The 26,637-nt window shown below is 52.1% G+C and overlaps 2 protein-coding genes across 9 annotated transcripts; one reads left to right on the top strand and one right to left on the bottom strand.

The window, feature by feature from the left end:
* Nucleotides 1-7,242: 7,242 nt before the first annotated feature.
* Nucleotides 7,243-11,320, bottom strand: Acp5 (acid phosphatase 5, tartrate resistant). 7 transcript variants are annotated; one of them, XM_087201317.1, is made up of 7 exons: nt 11,216-11,320; nt 9,984-10,169; nt 9,726-9,817; nt 9,311-9,577; nt 9,018-9,145; nt 8,051-8,396; nt 7,243-7,769 (listed from the first exon to the last, which is right to left on the bottom strand). In XM_087201317.1, exons 4-7 carry the CDS (start codon nt 9,575-9,577, stop codon nt 7,527-7,529), a joined length of 984 nt encoding a protein of 327 aa, XP_087057443.1. In that variant the 5' UTR covers nt 9,726-9,817; nt 9,984-10,169; nt 11,216-11,320; the 3' UTR covers nt 7,243-7,526. The 7 variants fall into 7 exon arrangements, with proteins under 7 accessions (XP_087057443.1, XP_087057442.1, XP_087057446.1 ...); XM_087201316.1 differs by having other exon boundaries at nt 9,726-9,911; XM_087201320.1 differs by having other exon boundaries at nt 9,726-9,911; nt 9,984-10,067; nt 11,216-11,310.
* A 10,266-nt stretch (nt 11,321-21,586) lies between these two features.
* Elof1 (elongation factor 1) lies at nt 21,587-24,166 on the top strand. Of its 2 annotated transcripts, none has more exons than XM_004865607.4 (4): nt 21,587-21,719; nt 22,999-23,132; nt 23,281-23,351; nt 23,568-24,166. In XM_004865607.4, exons 2-4 carry the CDS (start codon nt 23,017-23,019, stop codon nt 23,630-23,632), a joined length of 252 nt encoding a protein of 83 aa, XP_004865664.1. In that variant the 5' UTR covers nt 21,587-21,719; nt 22,999-23,016; the 3' UTR covers nt 23,633-24,166. The 2 variants fall into 2 exon arrangements, with proteins under 2 accessions (XP_004865664.1, XP_087057451.1); XM_087201325.1 differs by having other exon boundaries at nt 21,702-21,974.
* Nucleotides 24,167-26,637: the final 2,471 nt, after the last annotated feature.

Genomic DNA, 26,637 nt, shown 5'->3' on the forward strand with positions numbered 1-26,637 from the left:
CCTTTTTGTTGTTGTTGAGAATATGTTGTTTTGTTTGTGTTTGATTTGGTTTGGTTTAGTTTTGAGACAGTGTTGCTACATTGCCCAGGCTGGTGATCCTCCTGCCTCAGCCTCCAGAGTAGCTAGGATTGCAGGTGTTTGCCACCGCGCCTGGTTAGCTTTCCCTTTTAAACAATCTAACTGGCCCTTAGTTGAATCCTCCAGAGGCTCTCTGCAATGCCTCTATTTAAATTATGCACTTGAATCCCCGGTACCAAAAAACAAAATAAAACAAAACCAGAATCTAAATTATGCATTTGAAAAAAAAAATTAAAAATAAATAAATAAATAAAATTAAATTTAAAAGGAAAAAATTTTTTTTAAAAATGATGGGATAAATTATGCATTTGAAACTGTCTTGCACAATGGACTGTGATATTTTGTTTGTTTGTTCGTTTTTCGGTACGGGGGGGGATCGAACTCAGGACCTTGTGCTTTCGAGGCAGGCGCAGTACCACTGAAGTAAATCCCCGGCCCATGCCCCATGGACTGTGATGTTTTGAGTGAGGACCACATTCCGTTTGTTTTTTGTTTGTTTTGTTTACTGTTCTCCAGCCCTTCACCCCACCTTCTCACTGAGGGCACGCAGAAAATATTCTAAACTCATCATCAGCTCATCGCCTGCTGTAAAGACTGGAGGTCTCCGCCCAGAGGACGCACGGCTGTTAATGTGGTCCTCACCACAAGAGGGCGCGAGCTGCCTTCCCTTTGTGAAAATGTCTCAAAGGCTTTTTATCGGAGTTTTTCGGGGGGAGGGTATTTTGGGTTTTTTGAGTCAAGGTCTCACCATGTAGTCCAAGCTGGCCTTGAACTCACTATGTAGCCCAGGCTGGCCTTGAACCATGCCAGGTTGTGTGGTTTCCTTTGGTTTCGTTTGGCTTTTTTTTCAGTACTGGGAATTAAACTCATGGGCTCGAAGGTGCTAGGCCAGCACTACACCGCAGAGCTACAGCCAATTAAAAATGTTTTCTTGTGAGACTGGATCTCATTGAATTGCCCAGGCTGGACTTGAACTTGAGATTGTTCTGCCTCAATCTCCTGAGTATCTGGGGTGACAGGCTGCCCCACTGTGCCCGATTTTGTTGCCTTTTTTTTTTTTTTTCTGTAGTTGTTCATGATTGTGATACAATGAGTCAGGGAGGACCAAGTCTTTCACAGTCTCAGGGGCCAAACTGAAGAGCTTGGAGTTGCTCTTGACCGCACTGGGGAGCCATGGGAGGTGTGAGAACAAGAGAGAGACTGGGCAAGGTCCTTTGGGGACTGGGATGCATGACTAGGAATTGAGCTGGAGGCAGAAGGACACTGGGGCGGGCACCGGATATGAGAGGAAGAGCGGAGTTCAGAAGGAGCACTGGGCATGGGCCTTGAATGGCAACTCCAGGCCTCAGTGTGGGCGTGCAGTTAAGGGGTGTGGGGCGGGGCATCCAGGGTTCGTATGTAACTGTGCTTTGTATGTCGTTCCCTTTGCCTAGGATGTTATTTATTTTTGTACCTTCCTAAAATATTGCCCCTGGTCTTGGGAAACTGAGGCAGGAGGATTGCCGGTAGTTCGAAGCCAGCCTGAACTACCTAGTGAGACCGTGTCTCAAAAATAATAATAAAATATTCCTACTGGTCCTTGCAGACCCTGAGCCGGACAATCTGCTCTGAGAATCCCTCCGGAGCAGATGAGCTTGCAGTTTCAGTCCCCGCGTGTGGCGCTCATGCTCTTCTGTGGGTTTCTCTGGGGTGGGGCCTGGCTGGCTCTCGGGTGGAACCCTCCGCGCCCTGGCAAGGTTTGCACTGGAGGGGTTGCAAGGAGCAACGGGTTTGTTTCTAGGAATAAGCCAGGGTGCAGGAGGTGGCTGCAGTTTGGGACATGGCCACGCGGGGGAAGCAGTGGACAGGGCAAACAAAGCTCAGCGGCAAAAGCTTGGGCCGCTGGTCCCGGGGAAGCAACCGCAGAGCTGGGAGGGGGGTGGGGTGGAGGCGGGCCCAGTGGCTTACGCCTGTCAACATCCCAGCTCTCGGGAGGCTGAAGCAGGAGGATTGCTGCGAGTTTGAGGCCAGCCAGGGCTACATAGCGAGACCCCTGTATCAAAACAGCAGCAAAAGTAACCCCCCAACAGTAAAAGATACAATCAAAAAGTAGCCGCGCAAGGACCAGAGTCCGATCCCCGGTACCAAAAAAAAAAAGAATAAACTGAGTCATTTATAGGAAATGGATGCACCTTGAGACCGTAATGTAAAGTGAAATAAATCAGACACACAGACTTAAATATTGCATAACTTTCCTTCTATGGAAAACCTGAAGTGTAAATAGTTTTAAAAGCAAAATAAAAGATAGACAATAGGACACAGGGAAATAGATTTTTTTTTCCAAAAGGAGGGCATCTAAAGATGAAGGAGGGAGGAAGGGAGGAAGTGAAATGGGAGGGAAGGGGACTAAAAAGAATTAAGATATGCTAAGCACATGCACTTACTCCCTGCAATGAATGTGAACACGATGAACTGCAAACATGCACTAATAAAAATAAGTAAGTAAATAAATATTTAAAAAATAAAGTTAGTCTGAATAAAGATGTTTAATTCAGCTAGCAATGGTTGGGCACTCCTGTGATCCCAGATACTGTACTGAGAAGGCTGAGACAGGAGGATCTTGAATTTGAGGCCAGCCTGGGCAACTTGATGAGCTCCTGTCTCCAAATAAATATGTAAAAATTTAAAAGAAAGCTGGGCGCGGTGGTGCAAGCCTGTCATCCCAGCACTTGCGAGGCTGAGAGGCAGGAGGATCGCTGCAAGTTCAAGGCCAGCCTGGGCTACACACTGAGTTCAGGGCCAGCCTGAACAGCAAAGGGAGACCCTTACTCAAAAAAACAACCAAACAAAAATTAAAATAAACAAACTGCATTTAAAATTTACAATGCAAATGTGTGTATAAGATTTGAAAAACCAGACCTGGATGGAGTGTGGGGTGCCCTTTGCAGACAGTTTGCCAGTGTCCCCCAGAGATTCTTGTCCTGGAGGATTGGTTCCCAGCAGTCTGATGTTGAGGTCCTGGAATCTTTAAGAGGCGGACTCATAATCCCAGCACTGGGCAGGCTGAGGCAGGAAGGTCTCCAAGAGTTCAAGGACAGCCTGGGCTACATAAAGACCTGATCTCAGAAATGAATAAATAAATAACGATAAGAGAGGGAGCCTTGGGAGGTGATTAGGTCAGGGCAGCCTTGCTTGGAAAGGGCCTGATTCAGCTCTTGTGAAAGCAGCTGTTACAAAGGTCGTGGCTAAGTGAGGCCACTCCCACCCCTGCTCAGCCTCCTCGGGTTCCCTTCCTGTCCCTCTGTTCTGCGGTAGGTAGGGTGACCCCAGCAGAAGCCAGCAGATGGGGTCCCCTTGATATAGGGCCTATGATAGGGGACCTCCAAGTAATCCAAATCATGTAGGGAAATATTATAACCCAACCTGCTAGATGTCCTAAACACCGAGTTCCTGTTCTCTAAAATGGAAGAATGAGTTCTAGGAACAACAGAGGTGAGGAGTAGGAAGAATTTATTGAGAGAAAGATAGCTTCTGCCTAAGAGAGACAGAAGGGGGCCTGGAAAGTGGGTTGCCTGCCCACCCTGCTTCTCAAAGGTTTTTTTTTCAAAGGTGTTTTATTAAGCAAAGCCACAAGGTGAGGTGGGTTCAAGGTGGGACAAAACTACAGTCCACTAATAAGATTACAAGTATAGTAGCTTAGGTAATATTGATTAAATGCGGATCAAAGGGAGAAGCAAGTCACAAAGCAAGCATACATGGAACAAGGACTTCCCGGAAGAAATGGGCTGGGAAGGTTTTGTTCCCCACCTCAAGTGATTGCTGCCTATTTAGAATACCAGGTCCTACTGTTCATCTCGAGGGGAAGTACATGGTATAGGTGTTCTTTTGCCTGAAGCCTGGCCTTCAGTGATGGACCTCGGGCCACTGCTGTGCTCTGTGCTCTGTGCTGAGCTCGTGGCCCTGCCTAACTGCCTTATAATACATTCTAAGGAGCTTAGCTGTCTGTCTTAGCACTACCCTGATCTTGGACTCTCGGCCTCCAGGGCACAAGCTAGATAAGCCCTTCTTCTGTATAGACTCTGCCGCCTCAGCTGCTGCGCTGGATTAACTAATGGTCTACTTGGAAGGCCCAGCCAAACCAGTCAGCGTGGCTCTGGGTGTGCAGGATCTACCTGAGGATTGTTGCCCATGGCATAAAAGAGAACTGGAGGGGAAGGTCGTGGGCTATTGATCTTCTTGGAGAAGCTTGCAGGGGCTGGTTTTCCTGATACAAACTTGGCTGTTCTCATTGTCAGAGTGAAAGGGAATTTCCAGGCAGATGGATATTTTTTAACAAAAAAATAACTGAACTGGACAACTATGAGTTAACTGTGTTATTAGGCAACAGTGGGTTAACTAGGTAACTAGGCTCTTTGTAGAATGTACCTGAGTAGCCATGACAACTTCTGCAATTTGTCACCACAGGAACATAATGGACTCAAAGTCCTGCAGAACTCTTTGCTCTGCGTTGTGTAAACTCTGCTTAAAATATTCTCAGGGAAACTCCAATGGAATTCAGCCTCATAGAGGTAAAAAATGTCAAATAACCAACCAAAGACTGCCAAGTACTCTGCTTCTGCTTCTGTACCTCCTGCTTGCAACCCTAGAAAACTGCTGGCCCACTGATATTCTAGGCCAGACTTCTTTGAGGAAAGATCCCGGTCAGGTCCACCGATGTAAATACAGCTGTTTACCGCCCCAAATCTCTGGGTGTGTTCTGTTTCCGGTTCTGGTATTCTGCAACAAGAGGAGCTTGGGTCCTCCCTGTCGCTGGGTTTATCCTGTGTAGCTCAGGCTGGCCTTGAACTCACAGCGATCCTCCTGCCTCAGCCTCCCGAGTGCTGGGATGACAGCTGTGTGCCACCACGCCCGGCCGGCCCGGCTGTTTCTACGCCTGTAGAGAGGCAGCACCTGCTGGTGGGGACAGAACAAACCCTCACCTCTCCATGGGAAAGGAGAGAGAAGACACCAAGTGGATGTTGACCCCCAGTGCTAGAGAGCACAGCAACGTCCAAGGAGAGCAGCACAGTGCCCAGTGGTCAGCGAGCTGGTGTGAAGGAGGCCCTGCCACAGCCCCTGCCACACCACTCACTGCCCTGTGACCTTGGCAGGGTCGCTTCTCCTTTCTGTGCTCTGCCCTGGGAACAGGGATATTGGGCAGGGCGACCTGTGACTCAGACCCCTGTGGCCTGGAGCCCCTGAGTCAGCGGGAAGAGCCTGCCGAGAGGCTGAACTGAGAGGTTAAGGCCAAGGGCCTGGACAGGGCACAGGGCATATATAGTCCTGGTTACTTGGGAGGCTGAGGTGGGAGGATCCTTTGAACCTGGAAGTTCAAAGCCAGCTTGGGCATGAATGTAGGCATAATATTCTCAGTCTTTATAGTAGCTTTGGAGAATCAAGAATGATTCTGGCCCTTGTGAAGTGATTTTTCTTTTTTTAACAATACTGGGCATCGAGCCCAGGGCCTTTCCCCTGAACTACATCCCCACCCCTTTTTATTTTACATTTTAAGACAGAGTCTTGCTGAGTTCTCCAGGGTGGGCTCAAACTTGAGATCCTCCTGCCACAGCCTCTCAGAGTACTAGAACGACAGGCACGTGCCATGTCTGCTGTCTTTCTCCCTTGTTTCCTCCCTCCCTCCCCCTTTCAGAGAGTTGTGACACGGTCCCACGCTGCTGCCAAGGCTGGCCCCCAGCTTCTGAACTCAAGCCATCATCCTGCCTCAGCTTCCTGAGGAGCTGGGACCACAGTTGTCTGCTGCCACACTGGCCATATACTGACAGTGTTTTAAACATAGGGCTTGGCTGACAGCACTGCTAGCCATGTAAACATCAGCTGGAAGTAACACCAGGTTGGCACTTGGGTGACATGCCTTTGCCTAATTATAACAGTCACGTGTTCACCTTGTCCAAATGCCACAGCATCAACATCTATAAAGTAGCAAAGGGGGCCAAGGTGGTGGTGCACACCTATGATCCCAGCACTTGGGAGCCTGAGACAGGAGGATGCTGGCTCATGCTTCTGTACAGGTTGGGGTCTCTGAAGCCACAGCAAGATGGCCCCTGTCCCCAGGGCGGATGGGGCAGAGCTCCGGGTACAAAAAGTGGAGCCCCTAAAGTGCAAAGGGAACCTGGGGGCTGAAGGTCTGATGGTGCAGTGGGCTTGTGCCTTTGTCAACACATTCAAACCATAGCCTGATACAGTGGCACACGCCCATCATCCCAGCACTCAGGAGGCTGAGGCAGAAGGGTCACTGTGAGTTTGAGGCCAGCATGGGATACATAGGAAGACCCTGACTCAAAAAACAAAAAAAAAGAAGAAAACAGTCTCAAAGCAAAACAATTAAAAGAGCTAGGGGTGTAGCCCAGGGCCTCCTATGTTCAATCTTCCATACAGGGGAAGTGTGTGGGGAGGGGTTTGTTATGGAAGCATCAACTGCAGAAGGAAAGGAAATTATATATGTGCTGCCAAAGCTAGCACAGAGGAAAGGAAATGGAAGGCAGGGCTAGGGAACAGGGTGGGAGCCTGCAGGTGTGGCCTGGGAGATTTGTGTTCTGCTCTTCTTTCTCCTGTTTCTTTGTTTTGTTTTTTGGTACTGGGGATTGAACTCTGGGACCTTGTGCTTGTGTGGCAGGCCCCGGAACCACTGAGCTAAAGCCCCAGCTAATTTTTTTCTTTTTATTTTGAGACAGGGCCTTGCTATATCACTAAGTTGCCCAGGTTGGGCTCTAACTTGGAATCCTCCTGCCTCAGCCTCCCAAAGTGCTGGGATGACAGGTGAGTGCTACCGTGATGGGTTTTTATCGGTTTGTTTTTCTTTTTTTGGTACCGGGAATCAAACTTGGATCCTTGTGCTTACGAGGCAGGCAGCAGAACCACTGAGCTAAATCCCCAGCCCTTTCTTTTTGTTTTGAGACAGGGTCTCACTCTGTAGCCCAGGCTGGCCTCGATCTCAGTGATCTTCCTGCCTCAGCCTCCTGAGTGCTGGGATCACAGGCGTGTGCCACCACACTCGACTCTTGGGTTTTATTTAAACTCACATCCCTGTGAGTACCCAGCTGTTTATGGATGGGGCTGACAGGAGGAGGAGGTGGGGAGCCCTGACACCCTTACCCCCATGGACACAACACATCCCAGGTGCTCATGCAGCCTTGACAACACTTCCTTTATTGAATGGCAGTGACAAAAAGATGCTGGATTTCCTTCCAGCCCCCACCAAGAACCCCCAGCACCCAGCCTGGGCGAAGTGTGTGACATGCGGGCCAGGACACGTGTCCATGCTGCTTCGCACATGCGGGCGCCAGTGCCACCTCACCACGTGGTGCTATGGCTTCTCCCTTCTCTGCCGGAGCACTGGGGCCCAGGTCCCCGTGCCACCCGCAGAGCCCCCGGCCTCAGGCCCCAGCAGGCACAGCAGGCCTCCTGGGAGCTCAGGGCCTGGACCGTCGAGGCAGGCTGGTCTTGAAGAGGGACTTGCCCGAGGCTTCCATGTAGGTGACAGTCATTTCTTTGGTCCCTATCTCCACATAGGCAAAGCCGCCCAGTGAGTCCTCGGAGCCGTAGTGGAACCGAAGGTATCCACTGGGGACTTTTCGCTGGTGCCGAACGGAGGGGTCCATGAAGTTCCCGGCCCCACTCAGCACAAAGCCAATGCCATTCTCATCTTGAAGGTACTGGAAATAAAAGACACAGGGTCAGTGCAGCCCCAGCCCTGACAGCAGGCTGACCAGTGGTTTGCCCACACGGGCCACATCTGTCCCCAAGTCCAGAGTCACCTTTTATTTTATTTATTTTTTGAGACAGGTTCTCGCTATATGGCTCAGGCTGCCCTTGAACTCACTATGTAGTATAGGCTGACCTTGAACTCATGGCAATCCTCCTGCCTCAGCCTCCCGAGTGCTGAGATGAAAGGCCCATAGCGAGCCTGCCTCCCCCTCACCCTCAATGGCCTCACCTGCAGGTTGTGGTCATGGCCACACAGGTAGGCAGTGACCATGTAGGTGGCCAACAGGGGGCGCAGGTGCTTGACCAAGCAGCGGGTGGGCCCGTGCTCAGCGATGGACCACACAGGGTAGTGGCCAGCCACCAGCACGTAGTCTTCCTTGGCCGCCGCCAGCTGCTTCTTGAGCCAGGACAGCTGGGTGCGGGCCACTGCCGGGTCTCGAGGCCTCTCGGGCTGCTGGCTCAGGAAGTCATCAGAGTTGCCACACAGAGTCACCGTGTCCAGCATGAAGATGGCCACAGTCACGTTGTTCTGTGGGATCTTGAAGTGCAGGCGGTAGAAGGGGCTGGGGAAGTTCCTGCCGAGGCAGAGAAATGTCAGGCCAGGGCCGGCTCAAGCCAAAGGAACTTTTTAAAAAACTGATGTATTTTTGTTTGTTTGGTTGGTTGGTTTTTTTGGTTTTTTTGTTTTTGAGACAGGCTCTTGCTATGTAGTTCAGACTGGTCTTGAGCTTGAAGCGATCCTCCTGCCTCAGCCTCACAAGTACTGGGATTACAGGCATTTACCACCGTGCTCAGCAACATATTTTTTTTTAACTGAGATTGAACTCAGGGCCTTTGTACTGAGCTATAACCCAGCCCCCTTTTTATATTTCATTTTGAGACAAGGACTTCTTAGGTTGCTAAGTTTACCAGGTTCTTAGGTTGCTAGGTTACTAGGTTACCTAGCTTGATAGGTTTACCGGGCTGGGCTTGAACCTGTAATCCTCCTGCCTCAGCCTCCCAGAGTGTTGGGGTTACAGGCATGCACCACCACTATGCCCTGATTTTTTTTTCAAGACAGGGTCTCACTATGTAGTCCAGGCTGGCCTTGAACTCACTATTCAGCTCATGGAGAGCCTCCTGCCTCAGCCTCCTGAGTGCTAGAATAACAGGTGTGTACCTCTAAGCCCGCCTCACCATGCCCAGGGTATGCTCACCATCGCTTGGAGATCTTGGAGTAGGCGATCTGTGCTGAGACATTCCCCAGGTGGTCGTGGTTCCCCGCCAGCACGTACCAGGGCACGTTGCGCAGGGAGCGGTCAGAGAACACGTTCTCAAAGGTCTCCTATGGGAACAGGAAGGGTGCTCTCATGCTCCCACTGGCCAGGGGCAAGGGATAAAGGAGCCATCAAGTGCTCCGGGCACCTGCAGGTGCTCTGTCTGCCCCCATCTGCGCCCCCCAACCCAGGAAGGCCATCAGATAGGGGGCAGCTGCCCATCCAGCACACACCTGGAACCTCTTGTCATTGACATCGCGGACGCCTGTAAAGTAGAAGTTGTCCCCCAAGGACAGGATGAAGTCGGCTCCCATCATCTGCACGGCTTTGGTGATCTCCTTCGCATTGGCCATTTCCCGGGCCGTGTGGAACGGAGCATTGGGGACCCCGCCCCAGTCACCCACAGCCACAAAGCGCAGGGTGGCTTTGGGAGCCGTGCAGCTGGCCAGGGGGAACAGCAGCGAGGCCTGCAGGGCCAGCAGCACCATCCATGCAGTCATCTGCGAGGGGAGAGACCACGTGTGGGCCCTGGAGCCTCCCAAGAGGGAAGAGGACCCCGGTCCCTACAGGGCTGGGCCAGCAGGGTAGATGGTTTTTGTTTTTTTAGACAGCATTTCACTATACACTCCTGGCTGGCCTTGAACTCACTATGTAGCGCAGGCTGGCCTCGAACTCACGGTGATCCTCCTGCCTCAGCCTCCTGGGTGCTGGGATGACAGGTATGCACCACCACACCTGCCCTAGGGTGGTGGGTTAGATTTTTATTTTTTTATTTTTTGCTGGCAGGAACCACAGGGTGCTGTAGATCCCAGGATTCCATGGCAAGAACTGGAACTGGCCAAGGAGACAGGAAGAGTGGTCAGCAGCCCTCTCACCGCCCTGCACCCCCTTGCACCCAGAACTCACCTTGGCGAGCTGCAGGCTGGTGAGCAGGAGCCGCAGGAGGCAGGTGGACTCTGGGGCAAGACCGGCTGGTCTGAGCCTTTATTCCTGGGGGCGGAAGTGGATCCTCTGGGAGGGTGATGCGCTTTCTCCGAGGACAGCACGGTCCCAGGGCCCTCCCCTGGTCATGTGAGCCCGACTTCCCAAGATCTGAACACGGGATGGGGGCAGGGGGCAGGGCTGGCGTGGGAAGCGGCTGCCGCGCCGCCCCTGGGGCCGTGTGACTGTTTGTGTGCCCTGTGCCTGAGCGCATCCATGCATCTGGGCGTGCACCCAGCCCAGCCGTGAGTGTGCCCACACGTGTCCCGGGCAGATGTGCCCACCGAGTCTGGGAGGGGACCACTTCCTGTGTGCGCCAGGGCCTGTGTGTGTGTGTGTGTGTGTGTGTGTGTGTGTGTGTGTGTGTGTGTTGTGACACATCTGCTGAGCCTCCAGGGCCAGGGTGGCCCATCGGGGAAGCGCTCTGTGTCGTGAGGCCCTGTGACCAGACTTGGCCTGGCTGTGCTTGGGGCCTCAGCTGTGTGGCTGGCCCTAACGTGAGCTGTGGGTGCCACCACGAGGTGTGTGTGGTGACACTGGAGTGGGGGAACCTCCTGGGTCCCTGTGCTCCCCCACGTCCCCCCCCCCATGTACACAGCGGCCCCGGTGGCTTCTCTTTTCCAGGAAGTGTTGTCCCCGCCCTCCCCTCCCCTGCCACCGCCAGTCCTGCAGGAGGAACCCAGGCAGGCAGCCCCTAGGGACAGAGCACGTGACTGCCCCTCTTTGACCCCAACACCTCCAGCAGCTGCCTTAGGGGCCTCCCAGGGGCGCAGTCTCTCCGGGAAGGCAGCAGGGCCGGGCAGTGCAGGGTGTGGCCTCCCTCTCACCTCCCAGCTCCCTCTTCTGCCTGGGACACCGCCCAGACTTGACCCCTGGACACACAACCAAATCCCTCTGGTGCCTGCTAAGTTCTCCAGGCTGGGGGCAAACTTGAGATCTGCCTGCCTCAGCCTCCCAGAGTTCTGCGGTGACAGCGGATAGGAGAACCCTCATCCAGCGCAATGATACCAGCTCAGACAGGATGAGTGACGCGACCAGGGTCACTGAGCCAGCGATGGCAGTCGGTGATACTAATACTCCCCAACCCCAACCCCGTGACAGACAGGAAGAGAGTGGGTAACAAAGGCAGAGAGACACTCTCCCCTCCCCCAGCTCACCTGCTGCCCGCGGTCCCGCCGGGTGCAGAGCCTGGGACTCCGGCTCACCCGGGTTTTAATGAGGAGGCGGCAGCGGCACCTGGGCCCTGCGCCAGCCAGGTGCGCCCTGTAGGGGCGGGGACCAGGCCTCCCGCCCCGCCCACCGGGCTGGACCTGAGCCAAGGAGGCCCAGGAGGGCCCAGCCCCGCACCATGGGGCTGAGGTTCTGGGCAGAGGGAGACATCTGGGACCCATCTCTTCCTCCCCCTCCCCCTCAGAGTTGCCACCTGCCTGGGACACTTGGGCACCCTTGGGCCACAGTGAGGCCAAGCTCTAAGGAAATCTGACACCCTTCTGCGCAGCCTCCTAGGCTTTAAAATGGGTGATTCCCAGCACACAGGAGGCTGAGGCAGGAGGATCACCACGAATTGGCCGGCATAGTGAGACCCTGACTCAAAAAACCAAAACAAAACAAAAAAAGAGGGACATGAAGAGCTGGGGTGCAGCTCAGTGGTGGAGACCCTGGGTTCCATCGCCAGCACTGAAGGGTGTAAGAGAAGTATCACATAGTCCCTAGAATTTCAAAGAATTTAAGTACACATACACACACACACTCACACTCATGCTCACACACACGTGCCCAGAACAGGAAATGGGAACTTTCCTTTCTTCTTTCCTTTTCTTATTTTCAACACTGGGGATTGAACCCAGGTCCTTCACACTAAGCCCAATCCCTGGCCCTTTTTATTTTTTATTTTGAGCCTGAGTCTCTCTAGATTGTTTAGTTGCCTGGGATAGGTTTAAACTTGAGATCCCCCTGCCTTAGCCTCCCAGAGTGCTGGGATGATGTGCGTGTGTCATCTTGCCCAGCCAAGGGAGCTGAACTGCTATCCCAGCCGCCGCCACCCCCCTTCTGAGAGTGGACTGGACCTGGTGACTGTCGCCCAAAGAGTCTCAAAGGGGGACACCCGGCAGATACCACCAAGGGGTGGGTCCAGGTGACAGCCAGCTGTCACATGGACACCACGTGGCTTTGGTAATGTTTCTGCTCTCCTGGTTTCCTCCTGAATCCCATCACTGCAGGCCCCCGATGTCCCACATGGAGGCACAGTCCAGGAGGACAAACCAGGGCTCTACAAAATCATCCAGAGCTGTCCCAGAGGAGAGGACACAGGAGGAGAGGACGCAGTGTGGGAGACTGGGGAAATCTAGAGAAGGCCTGGAGTTTTGTGAATAGCAACACAACTAAGAAATGTAAAATAAAAGGAAATCAAAGAGACAGAGTCTCAGTACGTTGCCCAGGCTGATCTCGAACTCTTGGGCTCAAGTGATCCTCCTGCCTCAGCCTCTCTGAAATAGCTTGTACTATGGGTGCAAGTCACCCAGCCTGGCTCAATATTCATTAATTTTGTTTTGTTTTGTTTTTTTAAGACAGAGTCTTGCTATGCCTGACCTGGCCTTGAACTCACTATGTAGCCCAAGCTGGCCTGGAACTCAGTGATCCTCCTGCCTCAGCCTCCTGAGGGCTGGGATTACAGGTGTGGGCCACCTTACCCAGCTATAACTTTTTTTTTAGTTTCATTATCTTAATTGGCTTTATTTTAATTCTGTAATTGGGTAACACTTCATTCCATTAAATAGAATAATCATTTCTCCATTTATAACTCTGTCATTTAGACTTAGCACTTTCGATTTTTTTGTTTGTTTTTTGGGGGTTTTTTTTGTTGTTTTTTTTTTGGTAACAGGGATAGAACTCAGGCCCCTGTGCTTGTGAGGCAGGCAGAGGCATCACTGAGCTCAATCTTTTTTTAAATTAGAAAAACACAAAAATGTGCACGTGATTAAAATTAAGCGATGTAGGGCTGGCGGTGCAGCTCATCGGTAAAGGACGTGCTTAGCTCTCACAAAGCCCGGTTTCCAACCCCAGCACCCCCATAAGTAACATAACTAATTAAATAGACCTTGTCTATGATTCCAGCACTCAGGAGGCTGAGGCAGGAGGATCGCTGCGAGACAGAGGCCAGCCTGTGCTGCACAGTGAGCTCAAGGCTACCCTAAGCTACATAGCGAGACCTTGTTTCAAAAACCCAAGAAACTTAAATGAACCCTATTTTATACAGGGAACTTGATGCAACCTGGAGCTTCTCAGCTGTGTCTCTCTGCCCCCTTGAGGGTTCCGTTCCGCATATGCTTTCCTTTTTGTTGTCCCCAGAGCCCCGAGCCCCCTTCGGCAGAGTTCCCGCCCCACTGGATCCGGATGTAGCCGCTGTTTCCCCTCCCCCTCCATTCCTGCCTATTTTTCCGGAGTCCACCCCAAGCGTCAGCCTCATGCCTGAATTCCTCTTTGGGCTCTGTTACCCAGGCTCCCCGCCCTCCCTGCGGGCTCCTCTTCTCCACTTTTCTCCCCTTGTTCCTTTAGCTTCCCAGGCCTCCTTCACCTGCCAGGAGGACCCAGGCACACGCTGACTTCAGGGCCTTGGCACCTGCTGCTCTGGCCACTGAGCCCTCTTCCTGCCTCGTCGCTCACCAAGTGCCTACCTCACTGCGTTCATTTTTCTTTTTTAAATTTGTTGCTAAATAAATGAATGTGTTGCGGTGCTGGGGTGGAACCCAGGTCCTCATGCATGCTAAGCCAGCACCCACAGCTCCCAAACTTAGGATCTATAGTTTCTGCTGTAGCGCTTCTCCCTGCCTGACAAACATACGATCCTGTGTCTCATTTTCTCTTCCTCTCTCACCCCGGAAGCTCCGAAAGGCCCAGAACTTTCTCTGTGTGGTCTGCTGCTGTTTCTCCAACATCTCAAGTCAGGAGCCCATGCAGTGACTGCTCAGTGATTATTTGGGAGACAACAGGATGAAGGCCCGCGCTGCAGGAAGGACTTAGTCTCTCCACCTTCTCTTCAGTCCCCACCCACACATCTGGCTTCTGTTTCAGCCCTTGATGGAACATTCCGCCAACTCCTTTACAGCTTGATTCAGTTCCTTTTTGCTTTTTGAGACACAGTCTCACTATGTAGCCCAGGCTGGCCTCAGAATTGCAGAGATCCTCCTGCCTCAGCCTCCCAAACGGGAATATAGATGTGTGCACCCTGTTTCATTCAATTCTAAGTGAGGTGGATTCTTTCTTCCTTTTTTTGTAAATTATTTTTTCTTTTTGTTTCTGTTTCTTCCTTTTTGGTTTGGTTCTGGGGATTCAACGCTGGCCTTCCCCCAGCTAAGCACCTGACTACCACTCAGCTACACTCCCGGCCCCTAAGTGGAGTTGTAGTTGCTGATAATCCACCGGAGTGCAACTCTTAGAGACAATCAGCTGCTCAAGGTGAATTCTGCAGCTCTCTAGCATCTTGTTTCAATGCTCAAGTCACTCAAGGACAGAATTGGGGGCCCCAGGGCCCTTGCACTTGCTATTCCCGATAGCAGCATTCTACTTTCCCACCCAGGTTCTTGTCATTGAGCACTTGCTGAAATGCCACCCCCTCAGACCACCTTGCCTCAAGTCAGTCCTGCTCACCCTCTCCGAAGTGCTCTGCTGTCAAGTACATCTGTCCCCCTGTCCCCACCAGGAGGTCCTGTGAACACAGGTCTGAGTGGACAGTCAAATTGGGGGTGGGGTGGGTGCTCAGGGTCAATGCTGCTTCCTTTTTTTTTTTTTTTGTAGTGCCAGAGAAGGAACTCGTGGTCTTGCATATGCTAGGCACCACTACTGCCACAGACCTCCATCCCCCTCCTTTTCTTATTTTATATATATATATATATATATGTGTGTGTGTGTGTGTGTGTGTGTGTATTTTTTTTTGGTACCAGGGATCAAACTCAGGTCCTTGCGCTTGCAAGGCAGGCAGCATAGCCACTGAGCTAAATCCCCGGCCCCTCTTATTTTATACTTTGAGACAGGGTCTCACTAAATTACTGAGTTGTCCAGGCTGGGTTTGAACTTGCGATCCTTCTGCCTCAGCCTCCTGAGTACTAACTAGGACTACAGGTGTGCGCCACCATGCCCAGCTTCCTTTCTTGCTTTCAACTTCAATTCATTCTCCAAAGAGAAACAAAATACAATAGGTGGAACCTTATTCTCATCTTCATACCTTTACCCAAACACTAGGCTCTTTCTCATCTAGCTTCTGCCTTCTTTAATTTCAACTCTGGAAATGGCCAGGGCCCCAACTCTACCCTGCTCTTCTGTCAGAGTAGCCTGAAGTATGCAAGCATTCACATTAGCTACTGGGAAGTAGGAAGCCTACCTAGCTGGGCATGATGGTGCATGCCTGTAATCTCAGCACTCGGAAGGCTGAGCCAGGAGGGTCGCTGTGAATTCGAGGCCAGCCTGTGCTATATAGGGAGACCCTGTCTCAAAAATAAATAAATTTCCCTTTTTCCTTTGTTCTTGCCTAGCATATAGTGCCTAGCACACAGTAAGATACATGATACATGCTCAATGACAAATTTATTGAATACATTTTTTTAAAAAACAGGGTAAATTCTTAGAAAAGCAAGCCAAAGAAACCTATCAGTCTTTTTTTTTTTTTTATTTTTTTGGTATTGGGGATTGAACTTGGGACCTTGTGCTTGGAAGGCAAGCGGCAGAACCACTGAGCTAAATCCCCAGCCCGTAAACCTATCAGTCTTAAAATCTGTCTGCGTCTGTATCTATCCTTATTATCTATCTGCATCCAGCCATCTCTATCTGTGTATGTGTGTTGTACTGGGGGTAAACCTAGGGCCTTTGTACTGTCCTGTATGACCAGCTGGTTTGGGGTTTTTATTTTGAGGCTGGGTTTTGCTAAACTGTCCAGGCTAAGCATGAATTAGAGATCCTCCTGCCTTCGCCTCCTAGATGCTGAGATTACAGGTGTGCACCACGAGGCTGGCACCACCCATCCATCCACTTCTATATCTGAGCCCCTGAGTGCATCCAGACACACATACAGGAGAAAGGGGAACCTTTAGTTACTCCCAACTTTCGGGGCCTAGGGAGGAAGAATTTACCTCCGAGGAGGAAACCCCAGGGGAAGAAGTGCTTTGAGGGAAGGGAACCGCCCAAGTGTGGACAAACTTAGGGGGAAGGGTGCCTTGCTCTGCAGGTGAGGAAGACAGGCTTTTACACACAGAGCTCAAGGGAGAAGTCTGTGTCAGCCCGCTGATACTCTGTATCTGTTTCTTGTTTGTTTGTTTTTGGTATCAGGAATCGAACTCAGGACTTCACACTTGCCGGGCAGGTTCTGTGCCACTGAGCTAAATCCCCGGCCCTCCGTTTCTTGTTTTGAGATGGGGTCTCACTATGTCGTACAGGCTGACTTCAAACCCATGAGCTAAAGAGATCCTCCTGCCTCAGGCTCCCAAGTAGCCAAAACTATAGATCCACACCACTCATCCATTTTAAAACTGATTGATTGGCCAGGGATTTAGCTCAGTGGTTTCGCCTGCTGCGCAAGTGCAAGGACCCAAGTTCGATCCCTGATACCAAAAAAAAAAAAAACAAAAAAAAACCTGATTGATTGATTCACTAATTGATTGATTGATTGGAGGTCCTGGGGATCCAACCCAGGGCCTCACTCATTTTAGGCAGGTGCTCACCACTGAGCTACACCCCCCCCCAGCTCAATTTTTTGGCATCTTAATGTCAGTTACGTGTAGCTGTACATTTTCCTCCTGCTACTTCGGTGCTTAGTGAGTACCTAGAGCTCAGTCTTTGTGTAGTTTTTCCTTGATGTGAAATTTACGTACAATCACTTGGAGAAACCTTAGGGATACACGTGGCTGAGTTTGATAACTGCCAGCTACCAAAACAACTTATGCACCCCTCCAAAGATTTAAATCAAAAAGTAAAAGTAACAGGAAGAGGTGTAGGTGCCTGAAAAATAATGTTTTCCTCAATGCTCCTAAGTTCTTAGGTGGAGCAGACCTCTATTACCAAAAGCAAAAGCCAGGTGTGGTGGTGCACGACCATAATCTTACCACTTGGGAGGCTGAGGCAGCAGGATCGTCACAAATTTGAGGCCAGCCTTTGACATAGTGAAGTCAGAGCTATCCTGAGCTGCATATAGCAAGACCATGTTTCCAAAACAAAATTGCTGGTCCAAGCATAACACTGCCCCCTAGGGGATGTCATGGAGATCCAGCCATTTGAAATACTTTGAAATACAAACTATTTCTCAGAGAGGGGAGTGGATGGGAGAGTAAGGGGAACAGAGATATGATCAAATTGTTACACGCAGTTAGGCATGATGGTGCACGCCTGTGATCCCAGCACTCTGAGAGGCTGAGGCAGGAGGATCACAAGTTCAAGCCCAGCCTGGGCAACTTGGTGACTTAGCACAAACCCTGTCTCAAAATTAAAATAATAGTTTAAAAAGGGTGGGGGATATGGCTCAGTGTGAAGGCCCTGGGTTCAAAAAGAGTGTGGTAGCCAGGCGTGGTGGTGCAGGCCTATAAACCCAGAACTGGAAGGCTAAGGCAAGAGGACTGCTGCAAGTTCGAGGTCAGTCTGGGCTACATAGCAAGACCCTTTCTCAAAAACAAACAAAATGTTAGTTATATGCCTGTATGAAAACACTACATTTGCCTTAGTTACTTTTTTTCATTGCTGACACAAAATACCTGACACCCAAAGTTAAAGGAGGGCTGGGGATTTAGCTCAGGGTTTCGCCACCTGCTGTGCAAGTGCAAGGACCTGAGTTCGATCCCAGGTACCAAAAAAAAAAAGTTAAAGGAGGAAAGGTTTATTTAGCTCCCAGTTCGTAGAGGTTTCATTCCATAGCTGGCTGGCTCCAAGGTAGGGTGGCATGGCAGAGGGGCCTCATGGAGCGGGCAGAAGGCAGCAAGGCAGCAAGCGGTGAAGTAGCAAGCAGCCATAACAGCCCTCTTTCTGTCCCTTACATTCTGTCAGGCTGTATGCCTTTAGGACGGGAGCACACCCAGGTTGGGCCTTCCAACCATGCACACCCAGAACTATGGAAAACCAATCAGTGGACTCATTTAGTAACCACACACCCTTGGTCTCAGCATCACACTCTAGATCCTGCCACCTCTGATAAGCTCCACCTATGACCGCATGAGGCTTTGGGGGGACAGATAGACACAAGCTGTAACAACATTGAAGCTCAATATTTTGAAAAGTTAATCTGAATTAGTAAAATATACATTTGGGGGGCCCGGGGATTTAGCTCAGTGGCACTGTGCCTGCCTTGCAAGTGCAAGGTCCTGAGTTTGATCCCTGGTACCAAAAACTAATAATAATAATAAAATAAAATAAATATTTTTAAAAGTTATTTTCCAGAAAACTCTAATGCAACACCTGTTACCAAGGTCCCCAGGAACCAAATGCTTGCCCAAGTTCGAAGTCAATTCCTCGTGGTCCTCAAACTCTCGGCCACAATGACGCAGTGACCTCATTATCTGGTGGTTCCTTTAGAAATGGTTTGTCAGTTAAACTTCTTGCCTTGAATGAAGAATTAGATGAGATAAGCCAAAAATGGTCCCAAAAGTTTATCTGAAAAGTGATGGGTAAAGGAGTAAGGGAAAAACTGGCTCTGCAGCAAAAACCTGGCCGAACAAGAGAAAAGGAGCGAAAATAAAGCATGTAGGAGACACCAAGTGGGCTACCACAAGGAGTCAGGATTGCAGGCTCCTCCTGGAGTCTGTGTCCTTACACGTCGTCCAAATCTCATGAGAGCCCACGAGAAGTCCCACTTAGGGGGTCCTGGGGATTATTTGGCACTGTCCTGGGACCTTGTAGGTGACAGGTTCTGCTTATTTCCCCAGCCAGCTATGCCACACTGCGCCCCAATATTAACTCCGTCCCCACGTGGAAAAAAAGACCTTCCTCCGGAGGCATCTAGAAAAAGCCACCCAGCCTCCTTCTCCTACTGCACTGGCTGCTGGTTCCCAAAGATTCCTTTCCTGCTGAGCTCTGGGGCCCTCTCCTATGCCTCCTCTGTCCCCAAGGGTTCAAATAACCTCCATACGCTAATGACTCCCCAAATCCACGCAGATCTTTCTTTCTTCTCTTTTGTTTTGGGGGGGTGTACTGGAAATCGAACTCAGGACCTAGCTCTCGCCAGGGTGGCATGGCACCACTGAGCTAAATCCCTGCCCCATTGTTTTGTTTTTTTGAGAGAGGGTCTCACTATGTAGTCCAGGCTGGCCTCAAGCTCACAGGGATCTTCCTGCCTCAGCCTCCCACATGCTGGGATCACAGGTGTGCACCACCACACCTGGCTAGGAGGGCCCTGAAACGTTGCCTTATTCCTTATTCCAGATTCCCCCAAATTGGAGAATGCCTGGGGCCTGGCCCTGCCCACTTCAGATCCAAAAGCAAGCAAAGCCTGGTGTGAGGGTTGATTGATTGTGTGGATGTGATTAAGTCCCACCCAACTAAATTGGCTCTCAGAGTTCTGGGCATGGAAGACCCACCCTAGGGAGAATTATCACCAGAATAGTATATAAGGGAAACAAAGAAGGAAGGGCTGCTTCTGTTTTCTTTGGAGGGGCTCCAGTCTAGTTTATGCTTTGGACATCGGACATCATCTCTCCTGGCTTCCAGCACAGACATAGGACACCACTCGGAGCAGCAGGCCTTTGACTGAACCCTTCAGATCTTCAGTGCACAGACAGACGTTTGCCCTCTTCCCCACTCACTCTGGGCGGCCACTGTAAGCCAATTTTGTAAATTCTTCTATATTCCTGTATATCTTGTAATCTCTGCTTTCTCTAGTAAGCACTGACTGGTACACCTGGGTTCCAATCCAGACTTCTAGGTGTATGAACTTCTGTCCACCTCCATTAATACTCCATTAATACTCTGTTAATACTCCCCTGGCTTGGGCCCCTCACTCTCATCCAGCCTCTGCCTCAGCTTTCAAATTCTCCCCTAGCTCCCCTCTGCCAACTTCTTCCCAGCAGCTAGAGAGGATTTTTTGTTGTGGTAGTGGTACTGAGCTATGTACCCAGCCCATTTGAGTATTCTGAGACAGGGTCTCACTATGTTTCAAAGGCTAGATTTGAACTTGAGATCTTCCTGCCTCAGCCTCCCGGAGTGCTGGCATCACAGGTATGCAACAGGCATGTGACACTATGTCTGGCCAAAATGGGCTTCTTCTTTTTTTGAGACAGGGTCTCACTTTGTAGTTCAGGCTGGCTCTGAACTCACTGTGTAGCCCCGGGTGGCCTGGAACTCATGGTGATCCACCTACCTCTACCTCCTGAGTGCTGAGATTACAGGCATGTGCCACCAGGTTCGGCCCCAGAGTGGGCTTCTTAAAACACAAACCAAACATCGCTTCCCAACTCAGGATCCAGTAAGGCCTGAACATGGCCCTCAAGGCCCCACTATTTTTTTTCCCAATCAAACTCAGGAACTAGGGCTGGGGATTCCCCTCAGTGGTTCCGCTGCCTGCCTCGCAAACACAAGGTCCTGAGTTCGATTCCCAGTACCAAAATAAAAAAAAAACCCAAACAAACTCAGGAACTTGCTCTTGACAGGGAGGGGCCCCACTATTTTTTTGAGAGAAGGTCTTGGCAATCACTAAATTACCCAGGCTGGGCTCGAATTTGTAATCCTGTCTCAGCCTCCCAGAGTGTTAGGATTACAGTATGATTATAGGCTTGCACTGCTACCTTCAGCTTGAATTTGAATTTTTCAAAGATCCAAGGAGGTCTTAGAGCTTGAGCAGAGGCAGGTTTTTTTACACACTCCCGCCCCATTCAGCCCTAAGGGTATGCGCTGCTACTTGGCAGGGCAGGGATATTTCCTGAGGTTTTTTTTGAGGGGGGGGGCGGGGTACTGGGGATCGAAACTGGAAACTTGTGCTTTGTGAGGCAGGCGGCAGCACCACTGAGCTAAATCCCTGGCCCAAGGCTGGGATATTTAAAAGAACAGTGTCCACACACCTGTAATCCCACCACTGAGGAGGCTGAGGCAGGAGGATTGCTGTGAGTTCAAAGTCAGCCTGGGCTACATGAGGAGACACTGTCTCAAAAAACAAAACAAAAAGAACAATGTGGAGGTGCAAAAGACCATCCTAGGTAGTCTTGGAAAGTGGCTAGGGCTGAGACAAGAACTGGGAGAAAAGACAAGTGAGTACACGCCTGTAATCCCAGCATTCAGGAGGCTGAAGCAGGAGGATCACAACTTTGAAGCCTGCCTGGGCTACATAGTGAGTTCAAGGCCAGCCTGAACTACATAGCGAGACCCTGTCTCAAAGAAAGAAGGAAAAACAAAAACAGTCCAATGCGACGCTAAACAGCCACTCCTGGGAACTTAACTAGAAGCAGTAGTCAAGAGCCTTAGAAAGTTACAAGCGCTCCACCTGCTGCGCAGGCGCACTGTGTCTCCAGCGCCCAGCTCATAATTTGAATACGCATGCGCACCGAGAAGGCCTGGAAGGAGGCGGGGCCTACTCTCCCGGTTGTCTTAGCTACGGCTGGGCGGGACTTAAGTGGAAGCGAGCGATCCACTTCCTCCAGGGGCCGGAAGTCACTGTCTCCTGGGTGAACTGGCCTTTGCAGCCAGGGAAAGCGAGTGCAGGTGAGGGTTTGTGCTCGGGCTCTGGGGCCCTGAGAGACGGATTTTTTTTCTGTTTGGGGTCACACTGGGACCCTGGAGCAGGCTTCAGGAGCCTCTGGTTTGGGTACCACCCGGACGGGATGCGTCCCCCGGACCCCAGCGTACCGAGCGGGTCAGCTGTGGGCCTGGGTCCTGCTGGTGCCGATCAGGAGGCGACCCTGAAGCCCCGATGATATGGGGGCCACGGCCCATTCGCCACCTCTGGGGTCCCGGCAGGTTGGTTGGGGGAATCAACTCTTCCACCACCACCCCGAAGCGCTTGGACTTTGGCGCGATCCAGACCCTGATCCTGGCATGGGGCGGGGGATCTGTGATCACCGAGTGCCGTGAGGTTCCAGGGTCCGTCTGTAGCCCTAGCCAGGAGGTGGTTTGCTTATTCACAAGTGGCTGCTACGTGCTTGATATCTCCTAGGCACTCAGGGTCGGAGAAAGACACACTGCTGCCCAGCAGGCGACAACATAGGCTGTAGACCAGACTACTCTTCACTACTTCCTCAAACCTGCAGGGTCTTGGGGCTGGTGCTTGCCTCTCATGGCTTTCTCCCCATTGTGCCTTGAGCTGCAGCCCCGCTCTTGACAAAACTGTGATGTGCCCCAGGGCCATGGGACTTGTTGCTCCCTCTGCCTGTACATCCTGACTGCCTCCTGACATTCAGACCCCAGTTTAAATAACACCCACCTAGGAAGTGAACTTTCCAGTCTCCTCATAGCCCTGCCCCAGAAACTTTTCTGAACTCTGGTAACTTCAAATCACTTACCAATGTTTGAAATTCTTTTGCTTTTTATTTTGTTTTGAGACAGAGTCTTGCTATTTAGTTCAGACTGGCCTCAAAGTCAGTGATCCTCCTGCCTCAGCCTCCCGAGTGCTGGGATTGCAGTCATGTGCCACCATTCCTGGCTCATCTCTGATTTATACAACAAGGGAACCAAGCACAGAGAGGTTAAGTAACTCCGCCAAGGTCATACTGTAATTTAGGGAGCCGGGGTTACAGCCTGTTCTCACCCCTGCTGCCCAGAAACCTTGGCAACTGTCCTATCAGATCTGGGAGCCACGTCCCTCAGAATGGGAGGTTTGGAGCCAGGTGTGGTGGCACATGCCTGTCAACCCAGTCCTAGCACTCGGGAGGCTGAAGGCAGGAGGATCACTGAGTTTGAGGCCAACTTGAGCTATGTAGTGAGTTCAAGTGCAGCCTGGAATACTTAGCAAGACATCTGACCTCTGCCCTCTCTGTGCCCCCAGATTCATCCACCTGCTGCCATGGGACGCAGGAAGTCGAAACGGAAGCCACCCCCCAAGAAGAAGATGACGGGCACCTTGGAGACCCAGTTTACCTGCCCCTTCTGCAACCACGAGAAGTCCTGTGACGTGAAAATGTGAGTGGGCAGGGGCATCCTGCCTCAGCGGCACTGGGTCTGTCCCTGTCCTACCTCCCTGCCGTCCTCCAATCTGCTTGGGGCCTCCCAGCTTGGAGGGTCGCCACCTGCAGGCTGAAGGGTCACTGTCCACCTCGTCTTGTTTCAGGGACCGCGCCCGCAACACTGGAGTCATTTCCTGTACCGTGTGCCTAGAGGAATTCCAGACGCCCATCACTTGTATCCTTGCCCACCAGCTTCTTAGGGGGATGGGAGAGCCAGTCGGGTGGCTAGGCCTGCCCTGGCCAAGGGAAGGGGGCTGGAGGCCATGCTGTGTGCCCTGGTGTCGGGCACCAGCCAACCAGAGGCATGGGTATCTCCTGCTGCCTTAACCAGGTGGCTGGTACAAGGGAGGGGTCTGCTTGCCGCCAATCACCCTTGACCTCAGTGCCTCAGATCTGTCAGAACCCGTGGACGTGTACAGCGATTGGATAGACGCCTGCGAGGCAGCCAATCAGTAGCGAAGCCGAGGGCCCACCCCCTTGGCAGCCCCGCCTGCCATGGACCGGCCCACTGGGTTCCAAGGCAGACATTCCAGGGGTGGGGGTGGGTCCGGGGCTGTCTCGGCCCCCTTCTTGTCTGCGTGAGCGTGATGGGCGTGAGCGAGCATGAGTGTGTGCCCGTAGGTTTGGGGTTGAGTTGGCAGGCCCGAGGGCCCCGACCAGGGCTTACTTGGTTGCTCCCTCTTTCACCCACCCCCAGCCTCCCTAGCTTTAGGCTCCAGTTTCCCTGAGGGGCATTTTCCTGGGATCCTGGCCGGGCAGGAGATGGGTGCCGGACTTCTCCAGCCTCTTCAATAGCAGTCCGCCCGTGTGCCCGTGGCCTTGGAGTCGAAGCCCTCCTTCCCCGGCGCCCTTGGTAGAGTGAGCCAGCCCCGCTGCCCTAACCGGAAGCCCCATCTCATCTCTGGTTGCTTTTGTAGGGGAGGCAGGGCTGCTTTGGAGACAGCTGTCAGTCAACGGTCACGAGCCCCTCAATAAAACAGCCAATGCAGATTCCTGGTGTGCTGAGTTCTTGGGTGATTTCGGTGTGAAACGTTACCCGGTGTTTACAGCAGTCACAGTGAAAGCCAGGGAGGGGCGTGGCACTGGAGGAGGGTGACGAAGGAAGGCCACCCAGGCCACATGCAGCTCTCAGGGCTTGTTACCCCCTGAGGCAGATGCCAGGGTCACCCCAAGTTCACAGAAGAAGTGACAGGCCCAGCTGGAACTTGAACCCAGGGACTGAGGCTCTGTAGCCCACAACCCACTTCCTTAAAAGTTCAGGAGTCAGAAACAACATGCTCAGAGAAGTTTGGTTGAGGGCCGAGGAGTGACATGTCAGTCAGCAGACTGGGAAGGGGGCTCCGTGGGAAGGTGTGGCCCCTTACCCGAGCCATGTGACCAGAAGCGGAAACTACACTGAGGAGCAGGCCAACGTGATTGAAAAGTGTGGGACTATGAAGCTGTGTCTTTTTTCCTTAAAGTAGAGATAGGCTGTTGCCTAATAAAAGGTTAAGAGAGAGGGACAAAGTCATCCTAACTATTCTCCATGAAAATGAAATGAAAAAAGTTCAGGAGCCAGGGCCCAGGGCCGGGGATTTAACTCAGTGGTTTTGCCACTACCTCACAAAGCGCAAGGTCCTGAGTTCGATCCCCGGTACCAAAAGTTCAGGAGCCAGGCTGAGGGGACAGCTCCCAGGCAGGGGGCTGTGGTGGGGAGGGACACTGGAGCAGTGTCGAGGTCCACAGAAGGGGCCTTTTGCCAAGGCAGGAGGTGTCGACAGGGTCCACGTGGCTGATAGCAGCTGGAGGCCCCTTGGACAGTCGCAAGGGTGACACCCCTGACCCTGGCCACCTGCACAGGTCCAGCACCTCCACCTGGCCCCAAAGCCTGAGTGGCACAGAGGGAAGGATGCAGGAGCCTTCCAGGGCTGGGCTGAGGATAGAGGAGCAGGTGGCTCTGGGGCCTGCCCAGGACAGTGGCAAGCACCAGTGGCTGAGGAAAACATTGGGGGGCCTGGAAGCCTTGACCACCTGCCTGTGCTGCTGGGTCTGCCGTTCGTCTTCCCTGTAGTCCTGCCTCCCTGGCAGCGTGGTGGGCAGGCACCTGGGTGGGGTGCCCGCAGGGCCCAGCAAGAAGAGCCCCTGCTTCTCCGACAGGCCCAGTGCTAATATGGTGCTGTTTTCACGAGGAGGCCCGGCTGTGGGCCAGCACACGTTCTCCTCGGCATAGCTTCCTCGAGCCACTGAGAGAGCCTGGAATCCGCTTTACAAGGCCCAAGGAGCTGTGTGCATCTGCATGTGGGGTTTCTGTTGTCTGTCTCTGTGGGTCCCCGTGTTCCGGCCTCCACCCCTGTCCTTGGGTGGGCAGAGGAGGTGCAGACAGCTCTGGGTCCCCTCCCATGTCTGAATTCCCTCCCTGGAATCAACGGCTGGTGGCTTCTAGGCGGGATGGTCGGGGCCCTCTCTTCACTGGGAAAACAGGGTCCACTCTGAAGCATAAGGACATGGGAGCCCTGGCCACAGACTAAGGTTCTGGACTGGGAAGGCAGACTCGGGACACAGCCAGTAAGCCCTCAACTGTTCCCTGGCAGATCATAGCCTCAGGCCAGAGGCCAAGCCAACCCGCTGCCTGCTGTCCCCATTGTCCTGGGCTAAAGGGTGGCCCCAGGACCTTGCATGGCATTTTATGGCAGCACTCCCTATGATATTCATTGTCCCCATCTTCTCATTGGAGACAAAGGCCCAGGGCCATGTTGGGAAGGGACCTGTCCAAAGTCGCCTAGCCAGTAAGCGAGGATTCACAGCTGTCTCACCAGTCTCAGCACTGGGTCTTCCTCACCACAAACCACAGGTTCTAGGAAAAGGTGTGTGGACCTCGTGTAGTATGCAGGGCTGAGTCTGCCGGCACTCAGAGTACAGTTAGACTCGCTTTCTTTTTGCTGTGCTGGGAATGGAACCCAGGGCCTTTGCACCAGCTCAGCAATTGCTCACCACTGAGCCACACCCCCAGGCCAGTGTATGCTTTTTGTACATTGTAGATGTGAGTGCATATGGGATGTGTGTATGCGTAGTTGCATGGAGACAGTTGGGGTGTACATGTGTGAATTTTGCCTGAGTGTGTCAGAGTGCATGGCCTGTATCCAGCCAAGTGGACGGGAAGTCCATGTGTGTATCTTTTTTTCTTTGCTTTTTTTTGGTACCAGGAATCGAACTCAGGACCTTGTGCCAGCCAAGCAGACACGGGGCCACTGAGCTAAATCCCCAGCTTGTTTTTTTGTTGTGTTTTGAGACAGGGTCTCACTGTGTAGTTCAGGCTGGCCTGGAACTTTTGATCCTTCTGCCTCAGCCTCCCAAGTGCTGGGATCACAGGTGTGCACCACCAGGCCCAATGCATGTGTGTTTCCTGGGACATGCGTGTGCATTCTTGGCACCAGGGACTGGTTCCATGGAAGACAATTTTGCCATGGCCTAGGGTTGGGGGG

The sequence above is a fragment of the Heterocephalus glaber genome, unplaced genomic scaffold (genome assembly GCF_053883595.1).
Source record: "Heterocephalus glaber isolate CG9 unplaced genomic scaffold, H.glaber_assembly_v1.0 deba00001760, whole genome shotgun sequence".
Classification (NCBI taxonomy): Eukaryota; Metazoa; Chordata; class Mammalia; order Rodentia; family Bathyergidae; genus Heterocephalus; species Heterocephalus glaber.